This window comes from Trichechus manatus, unplaced genomic scaffold (genome assembly GCF_000243295.1).
Source record: "Trichechus manatus latirostris isolate Lorelei unplaced genomic scaffold, TriManLat1.0 scaffold00209, whole genome shotgun sequence".
Lineage (NCBI taxonomy): Eukaryota > Metazoa > Chordata > Mammalia > Sirenia > Trichechidae > Trichechus > Trichechus manatus.
The window spans coordinates 2138797-2159267 of record NW_004444145.1 but is presented as its reverse complement, the minus strand read 5'-3'; the positions used below and the strand labels follow the sequence as shown (position 1 = coordinate 2159267).

Sequence of the window (20471 nt, the reverse complement as noted above, 5' to 3'; positions counted from 1 at the left end):
CAATAGATAAGTGGTATCTTGGGTGAATGGTGAGACAGTACACAGTACAGAAGAAACTACCACAACTTATACAAGGAAAGGTCATGGAAGCCCCATAGACACATCCAAACTCCCTGAGGGACTGAATTGCTGGGCGGAGGGCTGTGGGGACCGTGGTCTCGGGGAGCGTCTAGCTCAGTTGGCATGACACAGCTTGTAAGGACGGTGCTCTGCATTCTGCCTTGGTGGGTGGTGTCTGTGGTCTTGAGGGCCTGTGGGCGGCCGTCTGGGGTGCTCCGCTGGTCTCATCCCTTGGGGAGCAGGGGAGAATGGAGGGAGCGGGATACAGGGAGGGGACTGGTCCAAAGGACTGGTTGTCCACGGCTGCCAGGGCCTCCACCGGACTGAGTCTGGTGCAGCTGGAGGGTGCCCGGCTGCCATCGCTGGCTGCTCTGACCGGGATCGCAGCGGAGGGTTCTGGACGGGGCTGGACAGGGATGTGGAGCATAATTCTAACCCAAGGAAAAGGACCGGATTTGCTGGCCTGGGGGAGGCTGGGGAGGCCCTGAGAGTGTGGCCCCCCAACACCCTTTTGGCTCGGTGGTGGGGTTACCTCAGGGGTTCACTGTTTGGCCTGGGAGTGGATAGCCGCATAGAACCAGATGAGACTGGCGAGGTGCAGGGGTCCGGTGATGGGGGCTGGAGGGCAGGGGGGACGGGGAAGCTGGTGGTGAGGAGCCCCGGGTTGAGCGAGGATATTGTTGATGTGTTGTGGGGTTGTTGGCCATTGTCATAGGGCAACACTTGTAGTAACTGTTGGGTGGGAGGCTATTTTGTTCTGTGGGCCTTCGTCTTGGGTGGGAGTGGAGGCGCAGTTTGAGGAGCGTGGTCGGTGTCGCTGAGCTGTGCATGTGGAGGTTTTTGAGGTGGTGTGTCTTTGGCTGTGTGTATTTTCACCAAAGAAGGGGAAGGGGGTTGAGAGGTTGGAGGGTTGATATGTTGTGGGATTGTTGGCTGGTGTCATGGAACAAGATGTGTGTTTCTGTTTCACGGGAGGCTATTTGTTCTGTGGGCCTTTGCCTGAAGTGCAATAAAGAAAAAAAAAATTAAAAAAATAAAAACTAGCTGGAATTATCACTTATTTGTAATCAAAGTATCTTAAGGTAAAGATCAGACCACAGGATCAGCATGGGGAAGCTGCTTCCCTATACTTAATCTTCCATTTTCAAGAGTAGCCAAGAAGTGACTAATTTACAAAGGAGTTAGAACATATATGCTTTGAAAAGTCAACTCTTTGGGCCATGCCTAAAGAGAGGGTTAATCTCCCAGCCCCTTCTCCTTGGAAGTCTGCTAATTGAGGTGTGTGGGAAGCTTTAGACCGGGGCCCTAGTGGCTTCCAACTACTGAAAGATGTTCTGTCAACTGGTCCTTTCAATAAGTGCCTGGCTCAGAGTGAGTATGAGATGGGAGAGATAAACCTGCCATACCCTGGTTTCTCCCATGTCTCTCATGGTGGGAGCATCTTGAAGCCTGAGTATATTTTAATCTTTGTAAGATATGTATTTTTCAACAGCATGGCCCTAAGTAGCAGACAAAGTTTGGCTTTTGTTTAACTAAAGAAACAATGATCAGTTCCAATGCTGGGAGGTTTATGTGATCTTCAAGGGTAATTTTGATGTGTCATATACAGTGACTTTTGAACCTAATCCCTGTACTGCTACTGAGTTAAGCTATGCTTAATATTAACCAAAATTTTCCTTACTCAATTGCCACTACTTAATTTTTAAGTATTTTCTGCAATCTTCTGTTATCATCCATATTTCCCCATTCTCTCTGTTATATTGTTTTCTTCTGAAGTCAGATTTTAAAGAGTTATGTAACATTTGAGAAAAGAAACCTAAAACATAAATAAATATGCAACCCAAAGATAATTCCAAATCAATTCCATACTGAAAGTCATTCACTAAATTTTAGATAATCTAAATTTTTAGATAAACATTAAGTTTTTTTGTAGTAAAACAAACTTACATTAATGTTGATAACTTACAAATCCTGATAAAGTGATAAAATATGGGTAGGTATCCACATACAGAAAACAATATTTATTTTGTTGCTGTTGTGTGCCATCAAGTCAATTCCAATTCACAGCAACCCTATGTTACCCTATATTTACTTTAGATACCATTTACTGACAAGAAAGAAGAAATGGAAATATTGATTGCTTGTTTCTAGGAGCATGTGCACATAATTGTTCTAGTAACAGAATGTTGCAGTTTTTTATTTCAAAAGAGATTAGAGAGAATGTTGCTTTTATAAACCGCACTCAAGTGGACACCTTCACAATGAAGCATCTCATAACTGGGGATGAATGAAATCTAACAAGGCAACAGAAAGAGTTTGGAAGAACCTGAATCTCTCTAGAAGAAACAGGAAGATCCTACCAAAGTGTTACAATTACTTTAATTTCATTTAATTCTGTATCAAACTATAATACAATTTGTACATTTTAAATTTGCATTTCAATGTCATTAAAAAAATAGAAACAAATGCCTTCTTCAAAATCTATGAAGATATATGGGTAAATTAGCAAAGGGATAATCCGTTCTCTTTTGCTACAGTTTCTAAATAGTATAGATTATATCCCACCCATCCCTTTTGGGGTAGGACAGAGATTCCAGAACAAAGGTGGGAAGAGCAAGTGATAAACACAGACTGAGAATTTAATAGACCCTCACTAAAGTATGTAACTTCTAAAGGAAGTACTTTACAAAGAAGGAAAAAGTGAAAGGAAGGAATGAGATGTAAGTAGGAATAGTGAACAAAGAAATGGATATTAACTGTAGTTAACTACATAAATCAATAATAACTGATAATGGGGGAATATATGTAAACAAGGTGGCACTAAAATGTAAGCTAGAGAGTGGTGGTGATCAATATTAAAGCATTCTAAGGTCTTTGTGTTGTTTGGGAAGAGAATTAAGATGCCTAATAACTCTAATTATGTTTAGATTTCCACCACCCCTGTCTGTTGTACTGTGGGGGATTGCATGTTGCTATGATGCTGGAAGCTTTGCAACCAGTATTTTGAATACCAGCAGGGTCACCCATGGTGGACAGGTTTCAGTGGAGTTCCAGAGTAAGACAGACTAGGAAGAAAGGCCTGGTGATCTACTTCTGAAAATTAGCCAATGAAAACCCTATGAGTCACAACAGAATATTATCTGATATAGTGCTGGAAGATGAGCCCCTAGGCTGGAAGGCACTCAACCCACACAGTGGCCGCAACAACGGACTCAAACATGCCAATGACCACGAGCATGGCACAGGACCAGACAACATTTCATTGTGTTGTACATAGGGTTGCCATGAGTGGGAGCTGACTCAATGGCAACTAATAATACATTTAGATTAAAAGGGGGGGAGGGCAGGCTTAGGATAAAAAAAATAGTACAGGGACAAAGGCAGTTATAATGATAAATGGAAAACTTCATGAAGAAGATATAATAATGATCCATTTGTGTGTACCTAGTAACACAGCATCAAAACATACAACGCAAAATTGACAGAATTACAAAGAAGATTAACAAATCCACAATCACAGTATAAGATTTTTCAACACACTTCTATCAGAATTGTTAGATTGAGTAGTCAAAAAGTTAGTTAGAGAAGATCTGAACAACACAATAACTAGTTTAAGCTTATGGACACAGAACCATGCAGCCAACAACTAAAGCACAATGGAAGAACTACAGAAATTTACCACAAACTAGGCTATAAAGCATGTTTTAACAAATACCAAGCACTTAATTTTGTCCAGGCATGTTCTCTATCACTGTGAAATTAAGGAACACTTACACTAAGAAAGAAAATAGAAATCTAAGCATACAACTCAGGAAATTCAGAAAAAGTACAAAAGAATAAACAAGAACAGTAAAAGGAAGGAAATACTAATCAGAAAATAAAGACATACTAGAAAAGGTCAATAAAACCAAAATCTTGTTCTTTGAAAAGACGAACCTCTCAAAAGATTGATGAAGAAAATAAGAGATACAAGTAGATTATCAAAGCAGAGATTTTAAAAATAAAGAGAATACTGTGAATCACTTAGCCAATAAATTTGAAAACTTATACAAAACAATTTCCTAGAAAAATTTAACTTGCCAAAACTGGCTCAAGAAGACACAGAAAACTGACTCGACCTGGTGACAGACAAGAGATGGGGAATGAAGGAGAAAGAAGATGACTTCTGTGTCTTTAACTCATTGGGCTTATGGATGTGAGTTCTACTGACTCAGAAGGAGAAAACCAAAAAAGAAGCAAGGAGCAGATTGGATGTTGTTACAGTAGGTTTTTGTTTTGTCTGGGGGGAGTTGGTAGTAGTGGTGGAAGTTATGAGTTTAATATTGCATATGTTGAACTGGAAGTACTTTTATGATATGTAAGTCTAATGTTAAGTAGGCAGTTACATTTAAACATCTGGAGCTCAGAAGAGATCTGGGTTGAAGATACATATTTGGGAGTTACTTGTATTTAAAAGATAATTACAATGCAGGTGTGGCTGAACTAATCTAGGGATATAGCGAACTGTTTCTTAAAATGTGGTCCTTGGACAAGTAACCTCAGCATCACCTGGGAGCTTGACAGAAATGCCAATTCTCAGGCCCCACCCTGGGCGTAAACCCGTTGTTATCAAGTCGTTCCAACTCATAGCGACCCAATAGGACAGAGCAGAACTGCCCCATAGAGCTTCCAAGGCTGTAATCTTTAGAGAAGCAGACTGCCACATCTTTCTCTTACAGAGCAGCTGGTGGGTTCGAACTGTCAACCTTTCAGTTAGCAGCTGAACACTTAACCACAGTGCCACCGGGGCTCCTGTTCCCTTGGAGTAGGGCCCAGCAATCTGTGTGTCAACAAGCCCTCCAGGGAGCCTGGTGCAGGCTACTATTTGAGAACCACTGATAAAGAGTGGGAAACCCTCGTGGCGTAGTGTTTAAGTGCTACAGCTGCTAACCAAAGGGTCAGCAGTTCGAATCCACAAGGTACTCCTTGGAAACTCTATGGGGCAGTTCTGCTCTGTCCTATATGGTCACTATGAGTCAGAATTGACTCAACTGCATCGGGTTTTTGATATAGGTTTTTGCTATAGAGTGAGACATCAATAGAGTTCAGGCCTTGCCTTGAGAGCTCCAATGCTGAAAGAATGAGCCTGCAAGGATGACCAAGAGCAGCAGCAAAAGCGGAGGAAGAGAATCAGGAGAGCATTTCAAGAGAAGTGTTTTTAGAAGTAGAGTGCTGAACGATACCGATATCAGTTATGATAGCTCCAGGAGGGGCTAGAATGAGTTAAGAACTGAGAAAGAGCTGAGAAAATAGCAAGTATAGACTGTTTTTCTGAGCAGTTTGATTAGAAAGGGGAGATAGAGAGGGTGGAGATGGAAGTGGCTAACAAGTAAAGGGAGGATTTTAATTTTTTAAATAGGACAGTAGTGACAACAATGAACTGCTGAGGGGAAGGATCTGGTTGAGAGGAACTGAACGGCTGGACCAGAGAGACTATACAATGGCATAGCGAGGGGGCAATAGAGACGTCTGCCTCAGCAGGAGAAGCATTTTATTACTGACAGTGTTTACAACTGCTGCACATACTGATTCTAAAAAGTAGACCAGCTTTTAGTTGGTTTTATTATTACTTTTTTATTTTCCACAGACACTGAACCTCCTTATTGCCTGCCCCTGAGGTGGACTGCTCCCACCGGCCTGTCCTTGGTGCCACTGGATGATACAGTATGAGGTTTCTGAAAAGGGAGGAGGGGATGGACCTGAAGCACAGGTGGAAGGACTGTCCTTCAACAGGACAGACAGATCACCTTTTTAACCAGAAGGAAGGGAGTAAACATGGATGGGCACAGATGTGGCAAGTTTGACATCTGGCTGAAGGTGCTGCCATCAAATGGCTTCTATTTTCCCTGTGAGGTCATCTGCAAGACCACCCCTATTGGGAGATGGATATACCACATTCTCTCAGCCTATTTCAATTAAATGCCTGATTCGTCATATCCATACTCAAAAGCAAATTTATGATTTGGCTCCCCATGTAGGCCTGTCCACAGGACAAGAATGCACTGACCATACACTCTTGAGTATGTCTCAGCGATTTCTCAGAGTAAATTGATAACTGGTTTTTGAACATGATTGAATTTCTATGTAGCCTGACAAAAGATAGCAGACAGATCATGGTCTTTTTAAGAGTTAACATTCCTTACTGAGTTATTCTCTGAGGATCTGACTGCTTCCGCGCAAAGTGACTAAAGTAAATCTCTGGGCCTTCAGAGGCATGGGCCAGATTCACAATTAAGCAGCCAATCACCCCACCTCCACCAACTCTGTAATGCCTTGCTAAGCAAAAGCTGGCTTTTCATTAGCTGCCACTGGCCCAATTTCTATCTCTTCTTTCTCAATTCATTTCTACATCCATCTCTTCATTAAGATATTTAAATTGGCTGTCAATGTACTGACCTACTGGTTTTTGTAGGGAGGAATTTCCCAGAATAATAATGCAGGAAATAAAATAAGGACCTCAGTGAAATATATTGGTTTATCTCCATTAGTCATTTATTTATCCCATTATTCATTCAACAAATATTTACAGACTATATATCATGTGCAAGGCTTGACATCAGAACAGTGGGGAATACAAAGTCCTCATGGTATTTGTAATCCAGTAGTAATAAAAGCAATTAGCTCCACAAAGGACAGGCTTGCGGAAACAGACTTTGATTGCGGGGGAAGGATCAGGAATAAGAAAAAGAATTCCTATAGTAAAGGTGACTGAAGCAGAAACAGGCTATCAAAGGAAATTCTGGAATCTGAATAACTTTAAAAATATGAGTTAGAGATAGTTTTCCCTAGAGGCAGAGGCTACAGCAACCTCTTTGGAATCAAGCACAAAGTGACACAGGACTTTCTGATACATAAAGAACATGTCAGATTCCTTATAGAAGGAGTAAGTCAGGCTGTGAATTAATTTCAAAGTTTATTTAGGGTTCTTACCCTAAATCCTCAAGTACCCCGATCCTTGGGTTGCCCTGCAATACTGAATCTGTCCTTCCTTCTTCTCTTTGCTCCCCTTGTTCTTCTCCATCATAGTCCCTGCTCAGGCATCAACAATACGTAGTGTCTCCACGGTCTGGCATTTTCTGCCACCGAGTCATCTTAGTTATGCACAGAATCATTCACACACTACCACACAAGCCCCGCATAAATGATTTGATGACCTTGGGTATTTAAAAATACAGCACACGGCAGATGCTCAACTAAGATTCATTTCCTCTATTATTTCCTTCCGTTTTTTCCCTCCCCTGGTGAGGAAGGGAGGAAAACACAGGAACAAATAAAAGATAGACTCTCTTGTAAGACAGCATCTTTTTGGTGTAAAAATACTGAATAAGTTAAAACTATTTTTCATTCCCTACCTTGTGTCTGCGGGATGTAAGGAGACAGGAGTTTTGACCTTTTCTTTTCATATCCCTTCTGTGTGATGTCCCCTAAAATAGCAGGAAACAGAAATAGGTTATGCATTATTCTTACTCTCTGGTCGTCCACTGTAAAAAATAAAATTAATTATAGAGTGTTACAGAAGTACTACACATAGAAGGGTAAAAAAATGTATGGTTCTTTGCCAATGATTCTGCTATGTGTGATTTCCCACAGGCTTGGAGTGAATTTCTTGTGGAAAATTGTAGAGCTTGTCCCTAAACCAACCAATCTAGCATAGCAATACACTGCATACCATGATAGAGATTTCCAAGTTCCTAGGCGCTCCTAGTTTCTTTGGTATTTAAAATATTCCAAAATGGAATGCTGCAAAACTGGCAGACAATGATTTTCTCTCCAAAATTTCACTTTGACCAAATGTGTGCAAGTGACTTATGAGATGTTCAATTATATTGTTACACATACCAAAAAAAAAAAAAACCCACTGCTATCAAGTCATTTCCAACTCATGGTGCCCCTAAAGTCCATTGCTGTCGAGTCGACTCCGACTCATAATAACCCTACAGGACAGAGGAGAACTGCTCCATAGTTTCCAAGGAGCAGCTGGTAAATTCAAACTGCCAACCTTTTGCTTAGCAGCAAAGCTCTTAACCACTGAACCACCAGGGCTCCATTCTAGAATCACATAAAATCAAAAGTCTAGTTAAGAGAAGTCAAGGTTTAGGCACTGGGATGGGATATTTAAAAGGTCCTTCTGCACCCTAACAACTGTGCTGGAAACTGAGGCTGGAATTCCCACATCCTCTCCCCTAGGTCTACTGGTTGCTGTTAATCTGTATGGACTCCCCGGGCGGTAAAATGGTTAATGTGTTCAGTTGCTAACTGAAAGGTTGGCAGTTTGAGGCCACCCACAATGTCTCAGAAGAAAGGCTTGGCAATCTACATTTAAAAAATCAGCCCGTGAAAACCTTATGGAGCACAGTTCTATAACTGGTGGTGGTGGATTATTTGTATACATGTCTGTCTTCTCCACTAGGTTAAGTTAAAAAGTACACACGAAGCACACACAAAGTAATACAATAAATATTATAATGAGAAACTGATTAATGGGGGGAAAATGTGTGGTTGAAGTGACAAGAAATGTGTTAGGTACTAAAGAAAGAGTAGCAAATGGATGGGTAGAGAGCAGGGTTAAAAGGAAAAGAAAATGCAGAGGAACAAGAGCACATTCAAGGGAGAATGAGTAATTCAAAACTAGGGGAATAACTATGTGATGAGGTGACATGGTAGAGCACTATTTTACAAAAAAATTTTTTTTTTTAATCAGAGAAACCTTTATGTAAAATGAAGCCTTGTGTGAAAGAAGTCAAAATTTAATATAAAAATTAAATTCAAATTTATAACATTTACTTATCATAAAATAAATTGGTGGGGGAGAAAAGACTATTTTGAATAACACAGAAATCTGTAATCAAGGGTGATGAATGCCAGCTGTTGTTGGCCTCAGCATCCACAGATCATATTTGGGCTGGACAGGAAGCAGGGCTCACTGAAGGGCTCAGCAGGGGAGTAACATTCGCAGATCTGCCCCGCAACAAGTCCATTCTTCTGGGAAGAATAAGCTGGTAGGGACCAAGACTAGAAGCCAGAGAGACTAGTTGTTGCCCCAGTGCTGCTGCAGTGATCTGGGCAAGAGGTGGCAGTGGTTTGGATTAAAGAGAGTGGTTGGTAGAAGTGAAGGAATTAAGAGAGACACTAGGGAGGACAACTGGATAGGATTTTCTAACTGGTTGCACGGGGGTGGAGAAGAAGGTGTCTGGCTTGAGCAACCAGGTGGATAGTGGTGATATTATTTAACAAAGCAATAACCAAGAGGTGCAATTTTGGTGGGTGCAAAGAATACAAGAGTTGAACTCAGGACAGGCCTGTGGGACACACAAGAGGAAGTGTTCAATCAACAGTTGGATATATGGATCTAGAACTCAGGGGGAAAAAAAAAGAGATTTGGAATTATCAGGATATAACTGAAAAATAAATTGATATAATCTTTTTGGAATAATCTGGCAATTTCTATCAAAATTTTGGTTATGTAATTGCACTTTTAGGAATTTATTCAGTAAAAATACTCACACAGGTGCACAATAATCAGTATTAGGATATTCCCTGCCCCACGGTTTGTAGTGAAAAAACTAGAAGCAATCTAAATGCATAAATTATAGACCTTCTATATCAGTGGCTTTCAATCAGAGGCTATTTTGCCCCTAAGGGGATATCTGACAATGTCTGAGACATTTTGTCACAACTGGGGGAGGGGATGATACTGGCATCTAGGAGGCAGAGGCCAGGGATGCTGCTAAGCATCCTGTAATGCACAGAACAGCCCCACAACAATTATCCAGCCCCAAATGTCTATAGTGCTGACGCTGAGAAACTCTGATCTATATAATAAAATAATATGCAGTTATTCCTTATGTACTGGCACAGGGAGACATCTATATTAAATATAAAAGGCAAGCTGCTGAACAGTAGGTATTGTACGATCTAAATTTGTAAAATAAAAATAAATGTTTGTATGTATACAGAAAATAGTCTGGAAGGCTATATACCAAATTAATGTTTATCACTGGGGATAGGGCAGTGGCGGGGGGGGGGTTCCCTTTGTTTTATACACTTAACAGAGTTTGATTCAAAAAAAAAAAACCTGTATAATTTATATATCCTCAAAAATAAAGATTTTTCTTCATTAAGAATGAATGGCTTGAGATACCATCTCACCTCTGCAAAGATGGAACTGATCAAAAAAACAGAAAACAACAAATGCTGGCGAGGTTGTAGGGAGACTGGAACCTGCTGTTATGGTTTGAACTGTGTCCCCCAAGAATATGTGTATTAATTTCGCTAGGCCATGATTCCCAGCATTGTGTGATTGTCAGCCAGTTTTTCATCTGATGTGATTTTTCTATTATCATAAACCCTATCTCTAAGATGTTAATGAGAAGAGATTAGTGGCAGTTATGCTAATGAGGCAGGATTCAATCTACAAGATTAGATTGTGTTTTCAACCAATCTCTTTTGAGATATAAGAGAAGTAAGCAGAGAGACGGGGGTACCTCATACCACCAAGAAACAAGAGCCAGGAGGATAGCGTGTCCTCTGGACCCGGGGTCCCTGCACTGAGAAGTTCCTAGTCCAGGAGAAGATTGATGACAGGGACCTTCCTCCAGAGCCAACAGAGAGAAAAAGCCTTCCCCTGAAGCTGACGACCTGAATTTGGACTTCTAGCCTACTAGACTGTTAGAGAATAAACTTCTGTTTGTTGAAGCCATCCATTTGTGGTATTTCTGTTTATAGCAGCACTAGATAACTAAGACAGAACCCTTACCCACGGCTGGTGGGATTGTAAAATGGTACACCGACTATGGAAAACGATTTGGCACTTCCTCAAAAAACTAGAAATAGAAATACCTTATGACCCAGCAATCCCACTCCTAGGTATACACCCTAGAGATCTAACAGCAGTGACACGAATAGACATATGCACACCTATGTTCACTGCAGCATTATTCACAATAGCAAAAGGATGGAAACAACCTAAGTGCCCATCTAATGGATGAATGGTTAAACAAAATGTGATATATACATGCAAGGAAATACTACGCAGCTATAAAGAATAATGAATCCGTGAAACATCTTGTAACATAGATGAATCTGGAAGACATTATGCTGAGTAAAACGAGTCAATCACAAAAGAACAAATATTGTATGATCTCGCTTTTATAAAAGACAAAAACAGGTATACATATAGAAATCAATGTTCTTCAGTGGTTATCAGGGGTGGAAGAGAGAAGGAGGGGGAATCACTCTCTAGACAGCAAACACTTGTTATGTTTGATGATGGGAAAGGCAATACCAAATGTGGGTAAAGTATACACAACCTGTCCAAGGTAAATGATGACACTAAGAAGTACATAAGCATAAGGGACATTACTGGTAAACACTATAATATATTCAATTTTGCAGCAACAGCAGTAACAACCAAAAAATGTGTGGGGTTACACAGGTAGATATGTATGCAGATATGTGTATAGGAAAGTATATGTGTGCGTACACATTTACACATATAGGTGTATCTGCAGGCATACGTATATACGTGTGGGTGTGAGTTGTATATATATTCATAAATATAATAAAGCACATGGGGGCACAGTTACAGACACTTTCTAGACATAATCAAACACCTTATAGATTGGCTTACTGGGTTTGAAGGCTTAGAACCAACTCAGGAGATCAACTCAGTCAGCTGGCACAACATAGCCCATAAAGTTTATATTCTACATCCTAGTTTGGTGAGTAGCATTTGGGGTCTTGTGAGCAGCCATCTAAGATACAATTATTGGTCTCTATGCATCTGGAGCAAAAGAGACAGAAGGAAATCAAAGAAGAAACTAGTCTATATAACTAATAGCCTGCACGAACCACGAACTCATCTATCCTGAGACCAGAAAAACTAGACGGTACCTAGCTCCCACTATCAATAGATGGTCCTGGATAGAATGAGAGAAACATGTAGAACAAATCCAAAATTCTTAAAAAAAAAAAAAAAAAAGCCAGACTTACTGGACCAATAGAGAGTAAGGGAACCCTCGAGACTACTGCCCTGAGATACCCTTTAAACTTTGTACTGAAACCACTGTTAGAGGTCACCTTTCAGCTAAATAACACACTGGCTCATAAAATAAACAATATCACCCAAGAGTACTGTTCTCCCTTATAATAATAATTTTAAAAATCATCCATCTGAGACCAAATGGTCAACATTTACCCTAAAGCAAAGACAAGAAGCTAAAGGAGGAGGCAGGGAAGCTATAGATTAATGGAAACAGAACAACCAGAATGGAAATAATGAGAATGCTGACACACTGAGAAAAATGCAACCAATGTCACTGAACAATATGTATAGAAATTGTTAAATGGGAACCTAATTTGCTGTGTAAACTTCTGCTGCTGCCCCTCTACCACACAAAGAATGAATGGCTCTTAGATGGATATATGCTAACATGATGAGATGGTCACAATATATGACAGCAAAAACAAAAGCAAGATACTAAACAGTTTCCACAGTATGGTTCAATTTTTGGAGTAACAATATTTTTATGCACACATATGTATGCACAGAAAAATCTGGATATTTATCAAAATATTAGCAGTGGTTAGCTATGGCTTACAGGATTATGGATTGTTTTTTAGCTTTTTTTTTTTTTCCTTTTGGCTTGCTTGTATTTTCTAATTTTTCTACAATGAACATGTATATTTCAAGAAACAACAAATATTTTAAAATTTCAATCCTGACTACTTACTAGACTGTACAAATTTAATCACAAATGATTCTTCATCTCGATTTCTCTATTAAAATAGAGAAACATGCTGTGCATTTTTTGAAATCAAGAGTCTAGGTAATCTCAAACAATGCATACAACTAAGAGAGATGCAGTAGCCTACCAAGGAAACCTTCACTGAAAACAGGAAATCATGTCTTTCATTACAGAAGAAATAACAGAGCATTCTCCTGTTCCATTCCCCACTCACAAGGTCTCCAAGCTCTACCACACACACATACACACACCCCATCCCCTGAAGGGCACAAAGACCACTGCTGCTGGCTCAGAACACAGCTGATAAAGTGAAAGGCCTTTAAAAGCTTTCTTCAGTTCTTAGAGTCTCAATCGCTCACTGTCAGTAAATGACTGTGGGACAAACTGTTAGACTTGGCATCCTGGACATTAATCAGCTACTAACCATCTCAGGTTTTGAAAGAGGTCAATCAAGAGAGTCTAATTCAGTCATGCCAATTAGCACAGATCTATAAATGATCAAAGAAATCAAGGAGACCTAAGAGAAGCTGAACTTCAGCAGAAACGTGAGGACTTTGGCTGATGGGCCGGGCAGTAACTTAAAAATACCCTCCCCCATTTCTGTGACTGCACGACCCTGCTCAGAAGTCACCTCCTCTGCTCCATCTTCCCAGTCACTTCCTCCTCAGTGCTCCTACAACTCTGCACAAACTTCTAAGATAGCACTTAGCACACCAACTGCAGTTTAATTATTTGTTTACACATCTGTCTCCCTACTCAACTGCGCACTTGAGGGCAGGGACTGTGTCTTGTTCATCTCTGCAGCCCGCCCACAGCCTGGCACAATAGATACTTGTTGAATGAGTGACTGAATGAATGAATAAAATGGAGGCAGAGAAAGAACAATAAATCAAACAGACGTGTATTTGGGTGGAAAACTGGAAACGATAGGAAAAGAGGTCTTTACTTCAGCAGGAGCTGAAAGGCCCAGGGACAGAAATTTGGTGAACCAGAAGTTAACTGAAACTTGACAGCTAGGCCTCGAAGGTGGCTGAAAAAGCAATGCTTAGAGTGCCTGAAGAGAGGAATAGCATATAAATCATGGGGCAGTAAAAGTCAAAGGGACGTCATGCCAGATATAGATGTATCCCTTGGCCTGAAAGCAAGACCAACCAAACCCACTGCCATTGAGTCATTTCCAACTCATAGCGACCCTAAAAGACAGAGAACTGCCCCCTAGGGTTTCCAACACCAAAATCTTTACAGAAACAGACTGCCACATCTTTCTCCTGCGGAGCGGTTGGGTTCGAACTGCTGACCTCTTGGATAGCAGCTGAGCGCTTAACCACTGTGCCACCAGGGCTCCTTGAAAGCAAGACCAGACAGAAGGAAGGAATTCAGTAAGAACAGTACTCCACATTTCTGTAATTGCCCACTTAAAGTTACAACCACCTGTGGTTTTAAGCAGTTTTTGCTGCACTAAAGCAATGTTTCCCACACTTGCCCAATCTCTAAGAATCACCTGAGGAACCTGTAAAAATATAATTTCCCAAGTCCCTCCCATGGAGAGTGATTCACTAAGTCTGAATTAAGACTCAGATATCTGTATTTTTAACAAGCACTTTCGAATGCTTGTCTTAAAAATCAGGCAAGTTTGGAAATTACTGCAGTAAAGAATTTTGCCCAGAGTGTGCTGGGTGATTCTGCTCACTTAATGTGAGGAGGGTACAAGAAAGTGGGGGAGAAGAATGCAGTCTCAACGGACAGCACGCAACTTCAGAGCTCACAGACACTAAGTCACACCACAGGCATTCTTCCTCACACAGATTTTTTTGCCAACTGGCATATGGAACTAAAAGGAGTGCCGTAACTATACCTGTATAAAATTTGCATTAAAATGGCATATGTCAAAGTTAAACCTGTTGTTCAAGTTCTTTGAGAAATGAACAAATACCAGGCAGGCGGATTAGCTTTCCTTTCCCACTAGGGAAACGTATTTCTCCACCCATGTGTATACTCAGAAGAGTAGCCACTTCCGGGTGTCTGCACTGCCTGGCAGATGTGAAGCCATCTAGCCTTCTAAGACAATACTGACACAACCAAGAGACAAGCCCTGAACAGTCTGAGACACACGTGACTTGAGCGTGCCCACGTGCAACAGAACTACCACAACCCTGAACAGCCAATACAGACATATAGAGCAATACACATGCAGGACTGAGTAGAAAGGAAGTATGTTCCAATTTATCTCCTCGCCACCTGGGATCAATCAAAGTGGCTTGGCACAGGTAGCCCAGAAATCACCTTCAGGCAGACTGACAGAGAGATACAGTGAATGAATGAATCAATGAACACGAATGAATATCGGCTGGCCAGCTGGCCTGCCAGCCCAAACCCTCTCAAAGGTCAGAAGGTCATAGGGGGAATAGTCCAGTAATTAGTTAGCCATTCAAGTGTATATTTACACTTATGAGACAGTACTATACTGTGGCTAAGAACTCACAGTTTGAACTAGACAGAACCATATCTACAGTCCAGCCTTACCACCTCCTGACTACTATATGACTCCAGACAAGTTTTACTTTGCCTCTCGCTAAGTCTCGGTTTCTGTGTCTGCAAAATGTGGAACAATATCTACTTTACAGGGTTTTACTGTGGTTAAAAGTATTGTATGAGGTCTGGGCTATAGGAAGTACTACTATCAACAAACATTTACTGAAAACCTACAGTGGGCGGGGAGACAGCTGCAAACCAACATTACAACACTCCACAATTAAGTCCCATTGAGAGATGTGCACCCAATGCAGTGTGGAGCACAAAAGAAAGCATCATGAGCTCTGTCTGGGTGGGGAAAGGGAAAGCTCTGCAGAGAGGGTGGCATTTGGTTTGGGTCTGGCTTTTCATTCTAATACCAGAAATATGATATAAACTCCTACTGATACATTCCCTTGGTGGCTTACCGATTTTATTTTACCGCTCACTGACTCTGTATGGGCATGGCCACTTTTGGCAGTTGCTTTAGGGTTCTTATCTCCCAGAGAAGTATAGCAATACTAAGTAATTTTCATATATGACCTTGCACAGCACCCTGAACAATTAGGTGCTAAATAAACACAGGATTTGGAAAATTCTAGAGGGTCACCAAGTCACATGTATAACTTTTACTGCAGAGAACAATCTTGACAGACAGAGAATAAGGATTGCAGCTCCAGCCATAAATCCTTTCTGCTCCAATGCAAATAAAAAGGTATGTGCCATTGCAGCCCTTCCTCAAAGTCACACCTACTCAATCACAGGTGTCAATGTCTTTGAGGGGGGGGGGCTTTGGGTGCACAAGGAAAACTTTTTTTTTGAGCACCTAATGAATTTAAGTAGAGTGTTAAGCAAAGATGAATAAAACAAGAAGTTCCCGGACTAAACAAATAATTACAATAATAGTAACAAATGCTATAGTAGGGATTATGTACAAAGTACCATGGGAGCACGAAAGAAATAATGGTAACAAAAAAATAATTATAATATTCAATAACAATAGATTAGATAGATACATAAATAGATACATATATAGACAGATGGATAGATAAAGGCACTTATCAAGAGCTTACTATGAATTGGTTTCTGTTCCAGGAGCCTCACAACAGCCCTCTAAGGTGATATTATCATCACTCCCAGTTTATAGGTGACAATACTGAACAGCAAGTTTAAGGTACTTGTTCACAGTCACACCTATTAAGTGCTGCAATCAGGATTTGAACCTAGGCAGACCTGGCTTCAGAGCCCTACTCCTAAACACTATCCTTTATTCATTTCCAATTAATTCTGCTTCAGAAAGTTGGGAAGACTTCACAGAAGTTGCTCTTGGGTTAGGTCTTCAAGGATGACTATCAGGAGAGAGAGACGGGTGAAGAAACTGTTCAAGTCCACAGGCTGGAAGAGAGGGACATGCCTGGAGCAACAGGAGGACAGAAACGCGGTAAATTTAATCTCTGACAAACAGCACACTGGCCCTACTGTTGTTCCCACAGCCCCAGTCAAAAGGGAGGACCCCATCTTTCGTGTTTCAACGTGGAATCCTCAGACACTTGAAACTTAGGGTTGATTTTATCTCACGGGTCATCAATCTACTTCCCTCTTAATTAAATGCCTCTACATAATATTATAACTTTTCAAAACATTCTCACATCAATTCATTTGATTTGCCTAAAAATCCTCCTCAATAAACAGAAAAGGCATTACCTTCAGGACAGAACAAGAAATTGAGACATGAAAAAATAAATGTCTTGTTAAGGATACATAGCTAGACCAGAGTCTGGGTCTCTGGCCTTTTCTTATTGTTCTTTGTCCATTGTTACTTTTATGTAAGTGGCCCCCAAATCAGATGCAGTAAAAGGATAAAACTAACCTATTGTTCATAAAATGAACATCATAGGATAAACAAATTTTATGACTCACTCCAAAATATAAATGACTTTCCAGAAGGCATTAAAAATTCTTCTCCCCTCCGAAACAGGGCCCTGGGTGAACTGTCTCATTTAATCCCTTTCATCTTTTAAATGAGACAGCCAACTGTGGAAACTGTGTCCAACTGCTGTTAAATCATTATGCGTCGTAACTAAATATTCAGCTAATGGAGGACGTGGCTTTTCTGTTTGTTAAGGGGGTAATTACCGGTTGCCGTCAAGTCAATTCCAACTCATAGCAACCCTATAGGACAGACTGGAACTGCCCCATAAGGCTTCCAAGGAGCGGCTGGTGGATTTGAACAGCTGACCTTTTGGCTAGCAATCAGAGCTCTTAACCACTATGCCACCAGGACTCCATAAGGAATATAAGTAGACCCATACAGAGAAAGAGTCAAAAATATAGCTGACTGGGAGTGGACAGCCCCGTAAAACCAAATGAGACTAACAAGGTACCGGAGTCCAGTGACAACGGCCAGAAGGCAGAAGGGGACAAGGAAGCTGGTAACAGGGAACCCAAGGTTGAGTAAGGATATTGTTGATTTGTTGTGAGATTGTTAACCATTGTCATTGGGCAACATTTGTAGTAACTGTTAAATGAGAAACTATTTTGTTCTGTAAGCCTTCATCTTAAGTGAGAATAACAGCACAATTGGAAGAGCGTAGTCAATGTCACTGAACTGTGCATGCAGAAATTTTTGAAACGGTGTATCTTTCGCTATGTGTATTTTCACCAAAAAAAAAAGGTTGAGAAGTTAGAGGGTTAATATGTTGTGGGGTTGTTAACCAATGTCATAAAACAACATGTGTACTACTGTTTCATGAGAAACTATTTGTTCTGTAAGCCTTCACGTGAAGTACAATAAAATATAAAAAAAAAAGAAAAAAAATATAGCTGAGAATATTAATGAGGTCAATCTTAAAGTAAAACTGAAAAAGAGGATTTGAATCATAGTCAGGAGATGCTGGCCAGATGACAAATGAAAAAATTTTTTTTTTTTAATTTTATCATGTTCTCCTTACAATGATAATTCTATTCAATGAATTACATGAAGTAGCCACCCATCCTCCACACATTCTCCTTCCAAAGTCCTTGATACATAAAAGCTCACAAACACACAAAATAAGTTCATAGTCACACAAAGCAATGGCCCTACTCCTTAAATCCACTACAGGGCATTTTGGCTTCTGTCTTTCCCTATCTATATTTCTTGCCACGTCTGAACTGAAAGAGGCCAAGAGGACTCCAAAGAATTAAAAACCTGGAATTATTTAAAACTCTGTAGTCTCTTTCTATGCATAGGTGGAATTAATCTTATGTTGAAAGCAGAGTGAACAGATGTAACTTGTTCATAGTTTAGCCTGAAATAAACCTCTGTTAAAATACTTCAATCTGTTGAAACGAGATGATTTTTTTTTTTTTTCCATCTAGTGAGAATTTCTATTTTACCTAATTCTTCTTTTGGGGAAAAATCAGTGTTCCAAAAATCAACTGGCAGCCTATAAAATATACAATCTTCTTATTCTTCTTTCTTTTTTTTTTTAACTTAATCTTGCTAATTTTACAAAAGATTTTCAAGGAAATCAACTTTAGGACAGTTTCCATTCTCAGTACATGTCTCCTCACCTCATCCATGACAATAACTAGACATGAACCATGTCAAGAACTAGAATGTGAGTTTAAGTCCAGATTGCTGTCTCCCAAACCTCAAATCACAGAATTATTTTGGTTGCGCAGTTCTGTTTCTAGGTCAAATATATGACTTCTTATGGATGGTATTTCACCTAAGGCACCAAGCAAGTTCAAACAAATTAAAAAGCAACAAAGTAAAACACTTAAAACACTGAGCAACTGAACTGTAAGTCTGACTTCATCATCAGACAGCTGGTTAAATGAATCCATCAACATGCAAAAGTATGTTCATTTGTCCATGGAGAAAAACTATGTACGCAAATAAGAAACCTTCTATACAAATGATCTGAATGTTTAAAAGGAGCAGGATGAACCCAGGGGATGGCCTGGTCAGTAGAAAAACCATGGCTTCCAGCATGAGGCCAACCTGGGTTGGGATTCTATGTCCACCATTCACTGGCTACTTGACAAGTTACTTAACTCCATGCCTCCGTTTCTTAATAGGTAAAACTGGAATAACTTCTACCTTGAGTGCTTATGATAAGCCTTAAAGGAGAGAATAAATGTAAGTCCCTGGCACACAGTACACACACTTAACTAGTTTTGGTTAACACAGTCACCTCCCAGCCCCATCCCCTCCCTGAAATCCAAATAACTTTACCTTTCAAAGGGTAATTTAGAAAATTCTGGGTTGGCAGGTTCTCTTTTCAAAAGAGGCAGGGTGGGAGGGTAGGAGGAGGGGACTACATTAAGTGTCTCTAAAGACACATTTTGGTGCTAGATTCTTTAAGAATCAACAAAGTTGATGTCTTTGAAGCTGACAGTCTAAAGAAGGAAAACTGACATCACAGAGCAAGTACAAATATCTAAATGAGAAAGGAGCAGAGATTAGTTAAAATGCACAAATGTAAATGTATGCAAATAAAATACTGTTATGCACAAAACAGGATTTACAGGCATCTAACTATGAGTGTTGTAATTTTAATTTGGGGCTAAAACCGCAAATATTTAGGAAAAAACTTCCAGAAAAAAAAGGTAATTTTCTCTATGGCTTCTTCTTTCACCTGACTTTTATCTTTAATTTTTCTCAGAAAATTAGACTAAGAAAGTTTGCATTACTATGTTTTTCTTGTGATAACAGCTAGGTACATCCATTACTCTGCCTGTATTCTGGCATTCACTGGAATAATTTTTTAAAACCAGGCAATCAGTGATATACCAATCACTGAATCTGAATTAAACAGTGCATTTGCCAGGCATTCTTTATTAATGGTCTAGATAAAATGAACCAAAGGGTATCTTCTTAAAAGTGTAGAAATAAAGTAAAAATTTTTAAAACTGAAAAAGAGGATTTCCATACTGCTCTGGAAACAAAAGTTGCAAAGGGAAAAGCAGAAATAAGGAGAACAGTGCCATTAACCCAGCATGTGGATTACAAAATAAGCAGCTCCTTCAGGTGGGAGTGGAAAGGACCTTTCCAATGGACGCAGAAAACAGGTTCTTGTCCCTATGAGTCGGAATCGACTGGACAGCAAAAGGTTTGGTTTTTGGTTT

General features: G+C 40.1%; 1 protein-coding gene across 2 annotated transcripts in view; it reads right to left on the bottom strand.

The window, feature by feature from the left end:
* DIP2B (disco interacting protein 2 homolog B) overlaps positions 1 to 20471 on the bottom strand; it is a 258083-nt gene that overhangs the window by 126009 nt on the left and 111603 nt on the right. For both annotated transcript variants that reach the window (XM_023742402.1, XM_004388322.2), the window contains exon 2: positions 7452 to 7523. In XM_023742402.1, coding sequence (XP_023598170.1) covers positions 7452 to 7523 — 72 coding nt within the window. The remainder of the gene's footprint in view (positions 1 to 7451; positions 7524 to 20471) is intronic.